General features: G+C 38.8%; 1 protein-coding gene across 3 annotated transcripts in view; it reads right to left on the reverse strand.

Moving 5' to 3' along the window:
* The window catches only part of slc5a9 (solute carrier family 5 member 9), a 65,733-nt gene that overhangs the window by 35,303 nt on the left and 11,801 nt on the right, over window positions 1-18,629 (reverse strand). For 2 of the 3 annotated variants that reach the window (XM_067598076.1, XM_067598077.1), the window contains 6 exons: window positions 14,689-14,807; window positions 9,840-9,911; window positions 8,952-9,056; window positions 6,592-6,756; window positions 6,341-6,446; window positions 5,293-5,373 (listed from right to left, as the gene is read on the reverse strand). In XM_067598076.1, coding sequence (XP_067454177.1) covers window positions 5,293-5,373; window positions 6,341-6,446; window positions 6,592-6,756; window positions 8,952-9,056; window positions 9,840-9,911; window positions 14,689-14,807 — 648 coding nt within the window. The remainder of the gene's footprint in view (window positions 1-5,292; window positions 5,374-6,340; window positions 6,447-6,591; window positions 6,757-8,951; window positions 9,057-9,839; window positions 9,912-14,688; window positions 14,808-18,629) is intronic. The other variant, XM_067598078.1, reaches the window with a different exon arrangement.

The following is an 18,629-nucleotide window of genomic DNA, read 5'->3' on the forward strand; positions in this document are numbered from 1 at the left end:
TTTGATGAAAACATATATCTGTTGTCACAATAGAACAATACTATAAATTTGAAAATAATTATAATTTTTGGCCTGGGAGGGGTTCTTGTTGTTATAATTATAGGATAAACACTGAGTCAGTAAACGTTCAGTACGTTCAGTAAACGTAGTGAGAAAGCTGGTGAATCAGATCAATAAAACATTATTTTCTGATTTTTTCACAGTGGTTATGTTTTAAAGCACAAAACACACCCATACCTCCGCTCAACCCTGTGGCTGTACGCTGCACCGCCTGATTTGTTCTGAATATGGCCTTAGACCCAGCAGTCTCCATTAGGTTGGGCGAGTTCAAAGTTGTGAAAACAACGGGGGTGTTTTGAATACCCCGTTTTCACAGGTAATGTGTTTGTCTGTCCCTCCTGCTGCAGGAAATAATGGATTAATCCTGGAAAGCTACTGATGTAGCACTTCTCTCCTTATGAAAGTAACATGGCAATTATTCGACCAATGAGAATTTAGTCGGACGAGAGCATATCGACAAACTAATTGACCAATTGACCAGGAGACTACAGCCCTAATGGGAACGAGAGATTGCAGGCTGCTACACACAGCTGATTGGCTGATCCAAGTGACTTAATTATATAAAAACCAAATGACTGACTCTAAACACTTAAGCTCATTTAACTTAATCTAACTTTCATAAAGAGTTAGGCCAGCAATGCATTTATGTTCAAGCTATTCACAATGCAACACAGCTTTGCAGTCAGCAATGCAATTTAGCTCAAGCTATTGAAAAAGCAATGCAGCTCAGCAGTCAGCAATCCCACCGCAATTTCCTCAGAAACTGCATTCTTTAGTTACATCCTTTATGTTCTATGAGAGAGAGTGGCTGTACCAGAGATGGGCTCCTGAATATATCTCAAACTTGGACCTAAAAAGTGAGACATTTTGCAAAATAACCTTCAAATAATCTTCAGAAAAGACTCTAAAGAAGAGGTAACAGCATTAATCAACAAAAACAGCTGTCAACTGCTAACTGCTACCTGCCACTGTTACCAACATTCCAAAGGCACTGCACTGAGCAAGCTAACAGAAGAGTTATTTTGTGAAGACAAGAAGAGAAATTAAGGGGTTCTTGTTGGTGGTATTCTCTTTATCTCTCCATGAACTGGTGTGATGGTGGTGCGACCAACGTTTCCGTTAGCCTCTCTTAGTTCCGACAATGCAGTGTCTTTGTCCATGTCTATGTTTACATGTGTGTCATCGTGTGGAGTGCAAGGGAAATAGGTCTATTATTGTCAGTTTCCTTTGGACATTTGTAACAAGGACTTTTGCTACGAGAAATACGGGCTGGGAGAGCTAAATCAGTTGAGTATACTTGGTCTGCTACGCCCAGTGGACCCAAAGGAGACCACGGCCTTGCCTGGAGCTGTGTCTGAGAGGAAACATCGAAAGCGGTGAGACAGGACATAGTAGTGCAAAGGAGTGCCAGCTAGGCTAATTGTTAACCAATACAAATTGGCAGTTCCAATCATGTTGCCCAATGTTCTCTGGACAGCAAAATGGATTCTATAACTCCCCCATCAGTGCTGGTCACTCATTGACTTGCAAGAGCTGTCTACATTGAACTGAGACATGTACTTTTCTATCTCAATGCAATTTAATGCACTGTGCTGCTAACTGCTTGTTCTTTGTTTTTTTCTCTTGGGATTTATGTTTTTATCATTTTTTAATTAGTCAAACTATTCTAACTGTCAACATTAATACTGTAATGTAAAGCAGCAACAAACTAGACAAACCAGTTAGTTAAAACACTAATGTCAATTTTTAAAAACCTTAGCTCCCCAGCAAACATTGGTCAGTCATTCATACAAAAACTTTCCACTTAGAATAAACATCATTGGGCATGGTATGTTTTCAACAGTTTTACAATAATTGAACTATATCTGGATTGACAAAAGTTACAAAGGGTTTGTTATTGGGTCATATATCTTCATAATTTTGTCTCCTTCATGTTTGATATGAGCAGATCCTCATCCCACTCTGCGAGAATACGCCAAACTCGCCACGAAAGATGTGCAACACATGTGAGGAGTTGCACTTGCTGAGAGTTTGAAATGCAACAGGAACATGATGACAGAAACGATGCCGAAATAACGCTTTTAGAGTTTGTTTTTATCTCAGTGCGTATGTTCTACAATGCTTCAGATGATGGAAAGTTCAGTGATTTAGAGCCTCTGTTTCCTTTATAGATTTCTGATGAAGACTGTCAGTGACTGTTTGACATCCTGAAGTTAGCCGACTGCAGTACCTCAGTTGAAACTAGAGCAGCAGTGCATTAGATGGCAGATTGTTATTTGATGAAGCACATTTCAGTTAATGTCATATATCATCCTCTGAACTTCATTTGTCTGTCCCATGAAAGTGGCTCCAGTCTGCCTGCTAGTTTCAGTGCATACAGAGTTTGTTTGTTTTAACACCCACGTAGCACCAGCGAATATTGGTTGGATGATCACTCCTCAGTGTATCATACAAGGATATAATGTTTACAGTAGAACAAAAGGAGTGTTCCTAGAATCTACAAGAGTAACTGCCATAGGGAAGTCAATTCAGGAGTACAGCGTAAACACCATTTCAGAATTTAAGAGGTGAGTAAATGCTGTTTACCCTCCACTACAGCCCTGGTCATCATCATTTTCAGTCCACACAGAGGACAGAAAATCAGTGGAATACTAGTACTTTCCACAAGGTCTGTCTCCAGCATATTGGAGCCTTTATTGACTTTGCGTGTGTTTGTGTGTACGGGAGAGGAGTCATCAAAATACCACATAACCACATAAGTATTTGGACAGTTACACATATTTTGTTCTTTAGGCTCTGTGCTTCAGCACATTAAATTTGAAATAATATAATAGATACTGCATCAAAGTACCAATTCTCAGCTTTAAGTAGGTTTACATCAATATAGAAAGACCTATATGTAGTTTGGGAGAAACAGCCCATTAATACACAGTGCTCAAAGTTTAGGGGTTTAACATACTTGGACAGATAATGATTTTATTTGACTTCAAACAACATCATATTCAACATTTTGTGGAAAATCCTTTGCAGTCTATGACAGACATAAGCAGACACTTTGTATCTTCCCTGATGATGGTCTCCCAGGCTTTCACTGCCACCACCTTTGACTCTTGCGTCTTCAGCAAGTGGAATGCAGCTCAATTGAATTGTGATCAGGTGACTGACTCAGCCAGGATATCCCACTACTTCACTCTGAGAAGCTCTTTGGTTGCTTAGCTGTATGTTGCTGAATGATAAAACGTCATCCAATGAGTTTTGAAGCATTTGGTTGGCATTTGCAAAATGTATAACTGTATAATGTCCAAATACTTCCTGTCTGGAACATACGTACATGATCTATCTTTTTAAGCCCTGTATAATATCATATCATATACACTTGGATCATACAGGGTTCAGTCAATTAACGCCAATATCATATTTATAAAATATTTCTAAAGTTATGATGATATTTTTATGTCACATTTTTTTGTAGCTACTCAACAGTGAGTTTATGATATTTTTCTCAGTATAATATTAGCCTACAGGCCTTTGTATCTGTTAGCATAAAGGATTCTCCTAAAATCTGACAAAATCTATAAGGACACCTTTCCTGCAGTAATTCCAGGGTATATTCTGCCCTTCAATCTATATTGTGTATTTCTATTAACTGATTGGCTGCTAAAAAAAAGAATCAAAAGTCTCGCTTTCCAAGGTGCTGATACTGGTCTAATTTAACAGCAGCCTGACTATTGTAGCTCCAAAACACTTTGCTATTTGACTAGTGCATCATTTAGGCTAATTGAATTATGTATTATTATCTACATATGATTCTCATACATATCATAATGTAATGATTCCCCAATAATTGGCCTATAGCAGCATAACTAAGGGCTGATCCAGGCTTGCCTTGCACCAGCCCTTAGTTATGCTACTATAGGCCTAGACTGCCGGGAGTGCTTCCTGTGATGCACTGAGCTCCTCTCTTCTCCTCCTCCTCTACATCTGTATGCATTCATGTACCATTAATGTATGTTACAAACTTGGCTTCTTCCCTAGAGTTTTGTGCTTTCTCGTCTCACAGGAAAACTGGTCATCAAGGGATGATGGCATGGTCCTATGGGTATCCTGCCTTGACACCTTCTCCGGCTATTATTGCTATTGTTATTAGTAGTCGTATCTCTATTTTTATTATCATTTTTATAGTTATTATTGTTGTTATTATGCTTCTCTGTGTCTCTCTCCCCCCTCTCCCCCTCCCTCTCTCTTTCTCTGCTGGTTAAGGCAGATGGCCCCCCACCTAGAGCCCGGTTCTGCTTGAGGTTTCTTCCCATTAAAGGGGAGTTTTTCATTGTTGCTGTTGCCAAGTGCTTGCTCCTGGGGGAACTGTGGGGTCTCTCTGAATTAAAGAGTACGGTCTAGACCTGCCCTATGTGAAAAGTGCCCTGAGATAACTTTTGTTATGATTTGGTGCTATATAAATAAAATGGAATCGAATCAAATCGAATCAGGAACAGACCGGGACCTGGAAGCTCTTTTAAGCACACCTGAGGTAGCTTTTACACATGGTGACATGAACAGTTATAACCACTGTGAAGGACTGAAATATGCATAGGCACCAGCTCTGAGGCTGCTGATGGGCCTCAAGCCCAGAAGTTTTTGTTACCCCCACAGATTCTAAATAATAGGAGCAAAGATGAATCATTAGCCTGATGGCCTCTTCATGAGATCATTCTGACTGTCCCTCAGTCTGACCACTTACATGACACCTATGTCGCATGGCCCAGCGTGTTGGGGATACAAAGAGGACTGTTTGTTTCAGGCAGATGTGCGAAACAGTGCACTGTTGAATAAGTTCATCATTGTCGGGTTAACTCTGCTCACCAATTCGCAGGAGAAAGGTTTGGTTTTGGTTTGGTTTCAGGTACAAGGTTAGCCCTATATTTGCAGTTCTAAAGTGACTTGTTAACAGTGTGGGAGAACAGATAATGAAGTGTGTGTGTTGAGATCACCTGTGGACTGAGGAAAACTTGCGTTCATTAAAGAACTCATCACAGTAATTACAGAAGTTGGCAACATTTGTGTTGATGAAAAGAGATAAAGAGGCAGACGAACATATATGCGTGTGCAAACATGGTATTTTGATGACTCTTCTCACACCCATTGTGTGTGTGTGTGTGTGTGTGTGTGTGTGTGTGTGTGTGTGTGTGCGTGTGTGCGTGCGTGCGTGCGTGCGTGCGTGCGTGCGTGTTATACCTATGAACATTAGGGCAAAGGCTCCCCCAACCATGATCAAAGTCTGGAGTGCATCAGTGTAGATCACTGCTGCTAAACCACCTACATACAGAGACACAAAAACACACATTATACATTATATATTATTGTGAACGTTATGTCAATTATTTGATAACTAGGCTATATGAAGCAGCATTATACAAATAACTAACCATTGGGTATTTCGAGAGGACACAAACACTGACTTGAATTTGTTTTAAAACACTGACTTGAATTTGACAAAATAATCTTGACTCAAAATCTGCATACTACATTTTTCCAAAAATGTCTTCCATCTCCCCAATATAGGACCATTTGTTCTACATCATCCTACTGATCCAACAGTAGGTCACATGATGACAACTGAACCATTACCATGATAACTGAGCAATCTCCCATTTGCTGATGAGGACAGTAACATGAGGTTGAAACGTTACCTTCCACTGGTAAATGGACCTTGAGATTAGATTATGTTGTCAAATCACCAATTCCAAGGTCAAGAATGAACTTTCAATGTGACAAGTGTGATTGATGTGGTGATGCTGTGACATTGACCAGTGCTACTACTGGCTTTGCATGACGGGCAAAATACCCTCTCATCCAATTTCTCAGAATGAGAAAAAAATTAAGACCCTCTCTTGCTCTCCAAAAAATTAACCCTGCCCTCCATTCAGCAAGAAGAAAAAAAAAGTATAACCCTCTCCTTTTCTGAACCTGCACGGTTCAGTCACTTAACGTCAATAACATTTTTAAAATATATCTAAAGTTACTTATGATATACAGTACGTTTATTGTAGCTATTCAACAGTGGGTTTATTGTATTTTTGTCATTATATTGTTACGTAATGACTGTCAGTCTCTGAGTCCTGAGTCTCACTCATCCATCTATTTATACACCCAGCCACGGTTGGCCAGAGCATCAAGGATTCCCCCCAATTTGGATGACCCCATCTAAGGATATCTTCCCTGCCAAGAAATGTTAGAAATATTATATGGTGATGTGTGTGTTTGTGTGTGTGTGTGTGCGCACCTGCCACAGTGTAAGCAGAAGTGACCAGCAGCAGTATGCCTGTGGACAGATAGAGATCCCAGCCTAACGACACCTGGATAAACAATGCTCCTGAAAAGATATCTGTCTGAGTAACACACACACGCATACACAAACACACACAAAAAGTGTTTTTACTTTGTCTTGGTTAATACCTCATTTGTATGTTGCTTTGGACCAAACAGTGTGCCAAATGAATATAGGTAGTGTGTGTGTTTGTGTGTGTGTCATACAGATATTTTGGTGAAGATGTAGAGGATGAGTGACAGAACAGACATGTATATGCGTATCCTCTGGCCACCAAAGCGTTTGGCCAGGTATTCAGGCATAGTCACCACACCAGCAGAGATGTAGACAGGGATAAAGATCCAGCCCAGAGCCACCAGCACCCAAGCTGCCTAGACAAACACACAAACACTCAAGTTACAACACATTTTCAGTATTGTCTGATATCACATTATAAGTTAAATGCAGATACCTGTGTGTAGCCAAGGTGTTTCAATTGATGGTACTGTACCGAAGATTTGAAAGTTCAACTTGAGTACGATAGATAAATAGACTGACTTTACTGTCCACCTCAGTGGAAAGTTTTCTTTGGCTTCTCCCAAATGGGCAGGTAGCAGCAGATAGGTACATATAATACCAGAGAGCAAATCTTATATAATAACAAGTGTTCCCTGATGCAGTCATTCTTTGTTGATAAAAGACTTCTTGTATATGTTCCAGCTGGCGCTTGGGGCCCTGCATCAACGGCCAGCTGACTGGAGCAGCTCAAACTCTGAGTGTATGGCACAACTGTACATCTGCCTAGAGCAGGCCATCCTTAAAAAACTGAGTGACTGTGCAAGGTGATTAGTGAGGGAGGTCACTAAGACACCTATGAAATCTCTGAAGGCAGCAGTGCCAAGATCAAAAGCGGTTTAGCTTGCTTTAAGCAGTGCAGGTGATGTCTGGCTGATATGTTTTCCCCTCTGGGCTTACTGTAGCTGTCGGTACTTGCTGTTTATTTACTTATTATTTATTGGGACCATGTACAGTGTTAAACATAAATGTTCCATTTCATGTATTGTACCAGAGTTAGCTTATAGCTAATTTTCATCTGCAGTCCCTTTGGTAGGTCACAATTAAAACATATAACAGCACCATAAACAGTACGAAGCAAAAAACACATAGGACACATAATACAAAATACAAAGCTACACACAATAGCACATCACATACACCTACAATGCCAAAAAGAAATGACTAATGTATGCTTGTCAAATTAAAAGCAAGATTATTTGCGTTCGTGAGAATGCAAATAATCTGTTGGTACTCAGATTGGACAATGAACATTCGAGTTACAAGAACTTCCTGTTTCATGGCAAAACATCAAATGCACATCAAGGGCGTTCAATAAAAACTCAAGATTTTGATAACTTTTCATCGCAAAGGTCTTTAGATGACACAGACAAAATTTGAAGTTGCTTGGGCTAATTTTCGAAGAGGAGTATGTTGCGCTGGGATCCCACCGGGCACATGTGTGCCGTGTTCCGCTTCCGACGCAGTTTTGCTCCGTCCTCTGCACGGCATCCTGTCCTACTGGGAGTGTTTCAGAAGCGGAGCATATTGACTGCGGGGAAGCCATTTGCCTTTTAAATTCAGTTGCACTCCTACTACAGCAACTACGGCAGCCTAGTCAAAGCTGGTAAAGCACCTTACTGCAGTAGCAGGGCAACTAAACTGACTGATTTTGTTAACTTTCTCAGCTTTCGTTGATTTTGTCATTGTCCTTGATGTTTGTGCTTCTACTATGGTTAAGTAGCCTACGTAGTTAAATGGTTTCTTTATTTGTCTGTTTTAATTGTGTTTATTGTTGACGGAGTCTGCACAGCGAGTTTTATTTTGAAAATTCTGTTTCTGTGTCTGACTTCATGCCCAGCTCTATCTGCTCTGTGCAGCTTGACGTGGCTTCCATCAAAAGTAGATGGGGTGCGTATCTTTAGTGCAGCGGAGTGGAGAGCCGCTTCTCTGTTGCTTCTGAAACACGCTGTGAAAACTGCACAAAAATTGCACAGTAAACTCAAAATCGCCGACTTCATGTGGCACTTAGGGTATGGCTCCAAGAGGCTTTTTTGTGTGTCTGGACATGGTATGTGTGCCTACCAAATTTTATTCATCTACATCAAATTTAAAGGTGGGGGTTTCAAATTTTAAATTTTCTAGGGGACCCCTCAAGTCATTTTGCCACACCCATGCCGAAGACCTATAAAATATTAAATTTTCCACCACTTCTGATGCATGTACAAAGATTTCAAGCACGTTTAGGCCCTCAAAAATGTAATTCTTTCTGACAAAAAATAATAATTCCTTCAAATACAATAGGGCCTTTGCACTGCTACGTGCTTGAGGCCCTAATAATCACTCCTTCAAATACAATAGGGCCTTCACATCATTCAGTGGGTGTTCTTGGGCCCTGAATACCGGCCTCTCTGTACATCCCTAGTGGAAACCAGAGGAGGGAGCTGTAGGTGGGTAAGAGCAGATGGTAAAGAAGGAGAAAGAGGAGGCTGCCCCTTTTCTCTCACATATAGCCCTTGACAGCATTTCTTACATTCCATTCAAATCCCCCAACAGCAAGGCCTCCTGCTGCTCCTGTTCCCGCTAGACCAATAAACAGACCACTGCCAACATTACTGGACATCAGAGAAGCTCCAATCTGTAAACACATACAGATGATACACAATAAGACAAAAAGGTTAAATTTACTAAAAATATTGAGTGCTTGCCTTTGTTTGAAAATTTCAGAAAGTTGAATTTATAGAATGTTAGAATGTTTGATGATGCTTTAGATTACAGCCTGCAAATTACAGTGTAAATATGTAGTATGTATGCATATCAATAAAATACGTTTATGTACCTACACTGAGACAAATATGTAAGTACAGGGGATGAGGATGACAGGTTTAGGAACAAGGGAGTAACAACTTTGTCTTTACTGAATTTTTTTTTTTAATTACAGAAGAGCTATTTAATAATTACGAAGCACAGTTACATTATTGCTGGGTAGCAATGCAAGAAGATGGGAGATTGTGAGGGGGGTTAACAGGGTTAATATTGCAAGGAAATTAGTTATGACATTTTTTATTATGACATTGACAAAAAATAGAATACTGAAATGTATGATTTTTAAAAAAATCAATATAGCATACATTATTTTTATTGCTGGGGAACAAAACATGCTGGACCTTAATTGAATGTGGAAAGGACAATACCCTGTGTCAAAACAGTTTTTCAACCAAAATTGGATCAAATCTACTATTCATTAGAAGGAGAAATTGACACATCACTGGCTGACCAATGTTTGCTGGGTTAACTATACAGTATGTGCAACACAGGACAGGAATTCAGACAGCACAGTATGTTGACAAAGCAATACACATTAACATGGAACTGAGAACAAAATATTGTCATGTACACCAGTCAGAAGTTTGCTACTCACAGGCCACCATGTCATTGAGCGTCCAGCTAAGAAGTAACCTCCCACAGTGCTGCGATTGGTTTGCACAGATGACTGAAGAGACAGAGATTAAGATAAAAACAACAATATAGAAACAAAAAGAACAGATAAAATATCATTTGCAATATCACACATTTACAGTGAAAGTAAAGTTCACATTTCTACATTGGATCAACCAACTGCAGTGACTGTTTGTCAGGGCCCTTAGGCCCTCACATAGGGCCTAAGATAAATCAAAATCTAATTAAAAGAAACATTTTATATTTCTCAGTGTTTCTCCCATAATAGTACAGGCCTGGCGGGCTGCCAGGCAATGCCAAAAATAACGCCAAATATCCATTAATTGGATAATGCGAGTCAACCTCTGTGTTGTTTCCTGGGAAACTGCAAGTAGTGTAGCTCCTTTTAAGGAATAGGGCAGTACGTAAGCGAGCGAGTGGTTAAGTGAGAGAGTGAGTGTCAGAAAAATGACGGTGAATGTGAGCAGAACAGAGGAAAAGGTTAGCAATAAAAGGTCATATTCAGACCAATCAGGCGGTGTGGCGTTCAGCCACAGGGTTGAGTGGAGGTGTGTGGGGGTGTGGGCTTGTTTATTTGTCTGCCGAACAAAACAATAAGAAAAGAATGTGTTTTGATCTGATTTACCAGCATTCTCGCTACCAGCGCTCCCTCTCTAGGTTGCTTGACCACTGCTGCTCTCTCTTTCTCTTGCTGGTACTCTCTCTCTCTCGTCTTTTTTACAGGACAGATTACAGTGTGTCAGTTAATAAATGCTGCAGCTTGGGGGTTAGCTCCGAAGTTAGCAACAATGGGTTAGCAACAATGGGTTAGCCTAACCTTGCGACGCTAAACAGAGAAATAGAGAACGAAGAAATGTGTGGCTGCTAATCACTTGCCAATACAACTAAATGAAGCTACAATCTGGAGTGACAGTAAAGCTAACCAATCAGATGGCGCCTCTAAGAAAAAGGGTTAATTTATGCATAAAATAGTGACAACTTCAGCAGCTGTTTCAACAGAGGAAGAGGGAGAGATTTAAAGATTCTTTCAGCCCACAGATCATGGCTGTGTTTTAATGGTAGTTTCTATAGTTATATAAAAATAAATTTAAAAAATGCTGATTAATTGTGTGGGTTTATTTTATCAGTGGGCAGAGGTTTGTCTGTGTGTGTGATGTTGATTGATTTGCACTAGCAGCTTCGCACTAAGAGAGAGACTGCAGAGAACCAGCACCTCAGTGGCGCCAGTAGAGGTGGACACGGTGCTGACTACCTATAAAGACTGAAGACTCTGTCTTCAGTTTGTGGAACTTTACTTGCATTTAAGTGGTACTTGACATGACAATGTGCTGGACATTACTGAGTAGCTTCTTGGTTGGTCTCCTTGTTTCCATTTTCCCTCTTCCATTATCTGACACTAGCATTTTTGGTAATCCAAAAACACTGAAACTTTGACATAGCTTCTCTGTAGTGACAGTAGCAGTCTTTGTAGGATAAATGACTAGCCATTTAAAGTGAGCATCTACAATAACGAAATACATCTAACCTAAGAAAGGACCTGCTTAGACATGGACCCTGGACCCAGGAGACTCAAGCCATTCCCAGGGGTGTAGTGGTGCAGTGGGTGGTTCAGTTCAGCATTAAAGGGTGTGTGAATCGTGCAGCTGTGGTCGGGAGTGTGCTTTTCATGTAGCCTGTAACCAAAATTTCATGGATTCATAGGCTGTGGAAAAAAACTGCTAGTTTGAAGACAGCTGCGCTTACTGGCGATTACCTTGACATTCACATAGAGGCATACATGCAGAGTCTGAATTTTAAGGAGAAAGGACACAATTACCAATTTTGTCTGTATAGCAACACACCAGGCTTTTAACTAAAATGTAGACCAATGTAGAGCCATCCGTGGCAAGATGCTCAGACAAACTGCTCTAGCCTTCCATTGATTCTGATGTTAACCCGGCCACGGTGCTATACGACGCTGTGAGCTTCAGAGCCATTGGAAAACCTAGGACCTGACGTCCGGAAGTGTTTTCCTGATCCTCATTTCCAATTTTAAGCTAGTCTGCTTTGCGTTACTCCACTGCTTCTCTCTCTCTCTTTCACACACACACACACACTCACGCAAAACGGAGTGCTTTAGTGGATGACGTGGCTTAGTATTAATTGGAGAAGACTCTATGTTTTAAGAATGATGATTTCATGTAGGCATATGGCAACTTCCCATTTTACAATCACAGTCACCTTTTGTTAACAGAGATAGTGGCGTTTGGATTGGTGATTGTGCCCGATCTGTGGCAATTTGAAATGGAATAAAGCCCAACTACGGAAGACAACCCAAAGCAGTAGTTGAATGCACAAAGTCCAACACAATGCCCTTCCCAAACCCTAACCTGTCTTTGAAATAAATTGCATCAAATCTTGTACCATGGTCTTGTAAACAGGATGAAGACAGTTATCAAACTGGACTTTACATTTCACATCTCTCATTTAATCCCTGCACCTTCACATATTTCATCAAACTGGACTTCATATTGTACATTACAGTCAACCTCCACTGGTACATAATTAAATTATTTATGCAAATGTCACATTTAATTTTTGCTCTTGTCACCTTCATATATTTCACACACTTCATTTCTTTGTCCATAGCACAATCCATATTTCCTTTGTACAGTCAGTATTTAATATAAAGTTTTATATTTCATTTCAAAACTATTGCTATTCCATTCTGTAAATAGATTTCAAAATTTAAATTCAATTTTAATATTACTTTGTTTATTTCATTATTATTATTACCTTACTTTTGTCTATTTTTATTTTTCTGTGTTGCGTTTATGGGAGCAAACATCAAGACATAGACTTTGTATGCTTGCATTGGCTAATAAAATAGATTCTAAATCTGATTGAATGGGCTATGTCATGCTGACATAAATCTCAAAATCAAGAATCATAAAGATATAAAGAATCTCCAGGGTTGTATGGATAGTAGCCAATGCATCCCTGTCAGAAGCCTACTGGATATGCTTATGTGTCTGGGCATCTTTGCAGCCTGGTTTCTTTCCTTAACGATAATTAAAGTGATCATAACGCCTTATATGCTGATACTTATGTTTCTAATTTGGTAACATAGCCTATGGTATTTTGTTGACAACTAGCCATGATATAGGCAAAGTGGAATATTAAAGTTCATAGTAATAAATAATAAAAGTAAAGTCAAATGTACAAATCATTCAATCACACTGCTTGTTTTTGTTTATTTACACACAATTATCGGTTACACAAAGAGACAAATCATATAATTATAATGACTGTGGATTCTCATGTTGCAGGTATACAGATAAATGTAGTATGTTGCTTATGAAACAAAATGTAAGAAGTAAAAGTGCAGCCCCACAACTGCCAGTAACGTGATGGCAGCCTGTTAAATTGTTTGTAATTTGTTGTTTATAGCCTGTGTGCTCTGTGAGGTCAACTGAGCCAGAGGGTCAAAAGGGCTTCCAAGCATGCAGTATCCTGACATAACCAGAAAAGGTTGGTTACTGTGTGCATATTGCATTCTAAACATTATTACTGTCGTTATTGTTGTTGTTATTTTAATTGGCTATTATTAGTTCCATGTGAAAGCAATTAATACACAATTATTTGACTAAGGATTTTGCTTAAGTCACGATTTAAAAAGAAATGTCATTGTATCACAAAAAAATGTCAAAATGAGGAACCCTAGATGTATTACAAACAGACATAGATAGTTTTTGGGTTGTCCTATGTTTTGGGTTATCCCTACTTTGGGTTGTTTGCCGTGGGTGGGCTTCATTCCATTTTAAATTGCTGCCGGTCAGCCAAAATCACAACTATCTGAATATAAACGCCACTATCTCTGTTTAACAAAAGGCATTTTATAGCCTGTGATAGTAAAATGGGAAGCTGCTCACTTAATCTTCCTCAATTAATATTGAGCCATGTCATCCACTAAAGCAAATAAATAAATACATTTGAAATAAATTACGATTTTGTAACAGGTAACGCAAATATAAAAATATATATTAAATAATTTGTATTATGAATGTATGGGGGGCCCTTGGTCAAGATTTGTCACTGACCACCTGTGACACAAATATAAGTAATTTCCTGGTGACTTGGGATGAGCTCCCAGAATTGCTATGTTCTTAACAGGCTAAACTTAACCGCAGATAATGTTCTTCATACGTACTGTACTTGGACACCTTTCAGGTAAATGGAAAAAGACAATCATAATGGCTGTACCTAAAAACATACTGATTCATTAAAGAATAAGAGCCAAAAGCAGGCAAGTACCTATACTTAGCACCTAAAAATGCAGAAATAATGGCAATCAACATGTTTAGCATGTAAAGAAATTTGCAATTACAAAGAGGACTTGAAACAATATCAGTATCACTTATTTTTCACATGAAATAAAGTGAACTTTTTGAGCCCAAATTGGCTCTTTGTCAGATATTTTAGTATCCATGGTTAAGCATATTTCCTCTCAGCATGTTTTAGAATACTTTAATAGCATTTGGCCTGACTTAAATCAGGGAAAAATGTATGAGACCAACATAACACATACTTTTTATAAGAGGAAACCATATGTATTACCCATGTGCAATCCCATAATTTTTAGTAACTGTTTTCTTTTTAATTAACATTTGTGGAATCAAAAAACATTTATTGGTTAAATTTGAATTAAGTGTATGCTCACATGGGTATTTACACAATATCGCACACACCTGTTCACCTGAGATACTGACATAGGTCTTAAGATATTTTTAAGGTGTTCATGTAAAATGATTTGAGCCACTTTCAGTTCTTACCCAGATTCCAACCACCATCACAAAGATTAAGTAGACGACAACCACAGCAATGTCAGCAGCTTCCACACCAAGACCTGTGCTGGGAGGTGCTGCAGTGGTGAACCCAGAGGAGCTGCTGCCTGCATGCCAAGTACAGAATAGAATAATTTCACTGATTCATTTTTCTTCTCTTTAACAAACACACCATACCCAACTGTGTAAAAAAATCTAATCACACAGAAGAAATATAAGTACAATACATACAAAGTACAAGTACAGGCTATTATTAAACAAGACAGTAGAGGATGCCAGAATGTCAGCAGTGATGGCAGTAGGGCTGAATGTCCAATTAATGTGAGTGAAAAATCAGTTTTACAAAACATAAGGACCTGCCCTTGCCAGTGCAGCAGACAGGTCTGGCTGAACCCACTAACATTGTGAAAATCATGGTCTGAGTGGGAGTAATTGTTTAATCAGAATTGCCCATTGTGGATGAACTTTTTGCAGCCTGAATTAAGTCAGGCTGCAAAAAAGATTAATGTTCTTCTAAATCATAGTGGCATCAACCTACTGAACTCAGCCCACTGTCAGTCTCGATCTACTCAGATGAGTAGAGGGACAAATCTATTGGAATTTAGCCTCACTTTTCATTGGTGGAAAGTGCCTAAATGGTAAAAAGTTGAGCAATATCTTACAACCCATCCAAGACTAATTTTACCCACCCAATTTAATAAAAATTAAAGTAGCCCAAAAAAGTCCAAAGTAGCCCAAGTAGTGTTGCCCAACTGGGCCTTTTTTGTAAACCCCTCCTCTTAAGAGGCACTCTCTAACAGTTTTTGATTAGTTATATACTGGATTTGGGATGTTTGTTGACTTGTTGAAATACTGTTCAGTATTGGCTTAACATGGCTTGCCATCCTTTAACTATACAGTTACATTTCTGACATTTACTTCATCATGCCTCTAGCAAATGATGTCTTTTGAATATTGCGCCTCATGCAAGAACCACTCATATGAAAAAAAGTAGTTCTTAAGTTGCATGTACCAGTATTTTAAGAGAATTGATATCATTCACCAATTTTTTTGTACTTAGAATTTTCTCTTTGGTACGGACGAAATTCACAAGTTGTCCAGACCTCAAGATTCTCAAGATTCATTTATTATTATCATTTTACAACACAAATTTGTGTAATGAAATGTGGATTGTAGTCCCTTTATGCGACTCACAAAAACAAAAATTATATAAAGGGTTAATAAATAATAAGTCGTAAAAATAAAACTATTTTTGATATTGGAGTGCGGAGGAGGAATTGAGGAGTCTCACAGCCTGAGGAAAGACATATTTCACCACAGCAGTTTCTACATTTCAGTAGTTGTTGGAAACAGCTGCCTCAGGGTCTTACTGCATGACTGATACATTTGTTTGCCGATTTGGACTGCAGGACTTACATCTACATTTACATTTTGTCATCTCACTAAAGATCGAAAACTGGCCAATGGTATGCCAACCCATTCTCATTCCCAGGGTGTCAAATACCAACGCTTTTGTCACGGCCCTTGGCATTTGACACTGACGCACAAGACACCATTTAGCATCTGTATGAGACGCACCAGGCTTTCAACTAACTCCAATGTAAACCCACTCATGTTATTAGACACTCAGAGCAACTGCTCTGGCCGTCCATTCATTTCAATATTAACCCGACCCCCGGGCTATAAGACGCTGTGAGCATCAGTCAGTGGGCAGACCAAAGGACCTGCTGCCCAGAAGTATTTCCTCACTGCCAGGTTTTCTTTTTCTTTAACATTTCTCAACACAAAAACACGAAAGTGTCCTTGATAATTCAACAATAGAATATATTAATATTAAGGCCATCATTTTGATTGTCTTTGATTCTGAGAAATAAAGTTTTTTTTGTCAGTTTTGGATAGTGGAGGGCTAGGGACGCGCATTGTGTTATGGGTGGACTTGGCATGTTTGACTGCTGTTTTGGCTAAAATATCTGAAATAAATCAACATCTTTACTTTTTCTTAACATAGATCATCCAGTTGCAGTGTAAATACTAGTTCAACTGTACTAGATATTTGATATATTCAGTAGATATATTTTTTGTGACCCTATTTATAACCACACCAGAAGAACTACAACTGTGGTGCTGATTTGCATCAAGCTGCATGGCGTGGCTCTAGGGAATTGTAGTAAAAATTTTTAGTATTTTTCCTAGAATTGGACGTTGTAATTACTGAATTGAGAGTACACTGAGGAGTTTAAGGGGGTGGTAACACAATCTAGGGCAATACTACGGGCTTGGAGGAAGGCATGAAGTGCTTGGGTTAACCCATTCCAACCCGTTCTCATTCATGCATAAGCTACTATTTACCCAGCCCTGGATATTTTTTGTATCTTTATGTTTCTTGGTTTTGGGATGTTATGTCAGCATGACATAGCCCATTAAATCAGAACCTTTTATTTGCCAATGCAAGCATACAAAGAATGTGTCTTGGTGTTTGCTCCAAAAAAATGCAACACAGAAGAATAAAAATTGACGAAAGTAAGGTAATAATAACAATAATGAAATAAACAAAGTAATATAAAAAATACATTGAAATTTTAAAATCTATTTACAGAAGGGAATAGTAACAATTTTGAAATGGGATATAAAACTTTAAATATTGACTGTACAAAGGAAATATGGACTGCACTATGGACAAAGAAATAGGGTGTATGAAATAAATGAAGGTGACAAGAGCAAAGATTAAAATGTGCATAAACAACTAAATTATGTAACAGTAGAGGTTGAATGCATGCACAATCTAAAGTCCAGATGAAATATATGAAAGTGACAAGTGCAGGGATTAAAGAATGTGAAATTCAAAGTCCAGTTTGATAACACCATCTTTATCCCGTTTATATGGCCATGGTACAAGATTCGATGCACACACACACACACACACACACACACACACACACAAGCTTTATTGGATGACGTGGCTCAATATTAATTGAGGAAGACTCTATGTTTTAAGAAAGATGATTTCATATTAAATATCCTCAGCCACTTATTCTTGGAAATACAAATTAAATGATAAACTTCACATTTTACAGTCACAGAGTATAAAATGGCTTCTCTTAACAGAGATAGTGGTGTTTGGACTCGGGTTGCAGCAGAACAGTGGCAATTTGAAATGGAATGGAGCCCACTGATGGCAGACAACCCACAGTAACAGTAACCAAAAAAGTGCTAGATTACCCACAACACAATGCTCTTCCATAGCCTTCTGCTATTCAAACTTGACAAAAAAACCCCCAACATTATTTATCAGAATTGAATGAGAAATAATTAAAACTGATGGCCTTAACATTAATCTATCGTACTGTTGATTTATCAAGGGCACTTTTGTTTTTTTGTGTGGAGAAATGTTAAAGATATCATTACAAGAAAACCTTAACCTTCCGGGCAGGTTCTCTGGTCAGCAAATCGCAAAGTTTCCAATTCTGGATTTCAATTTCAGGTGCATAGTAAATCGGGCGGAATAACAGTGCCTGCAGATGCGCTCCATTGAATGGACTTGTTTTGCAACCTCTGCAACCTGGGTTAGAGGATTGTACAACTCAATCCATAAGAATGTACAATTTTTATGCAATTTCTTTGCATTGAATGGAGGATTCATAGTAGATCGGATGGTCGGTATCAGACACTGAGGGGCATGACGCTCATAGTATCCAATATTGATGCGAGTGGGGCATGGATGTATTAATGTATTAATAATACATCCAGAAAAAACTAAGAAATCTGACAAAGCATTCAGTACTTTAAATCAGTTCACTTTCAGAAAGAACTGAAGTATTTTGGAATAGATGTGATATGTGATTACAGTGCAGGATTTTGTAACGCAAATTGCTCTAAGGTTCTCTGGATTTGCATCCCGGACTGTCTTCATCTCCATAGAAGCCCCTCAA

Source organism: Thunnus thynnus, chromosome 8 (assembly GCF_963924715.1).
Source record: "Thunnus thynnus chromosome 8, fThuThy2.1, whole genome shotgun sequence".
In the NCBI taxonomy this organism is placed as follows: Eukaryota; Metazoa; Chordata; class Actinopteri; order Scombriformes; family Scombridae; genus Thunnus; species Thunnus thynnus.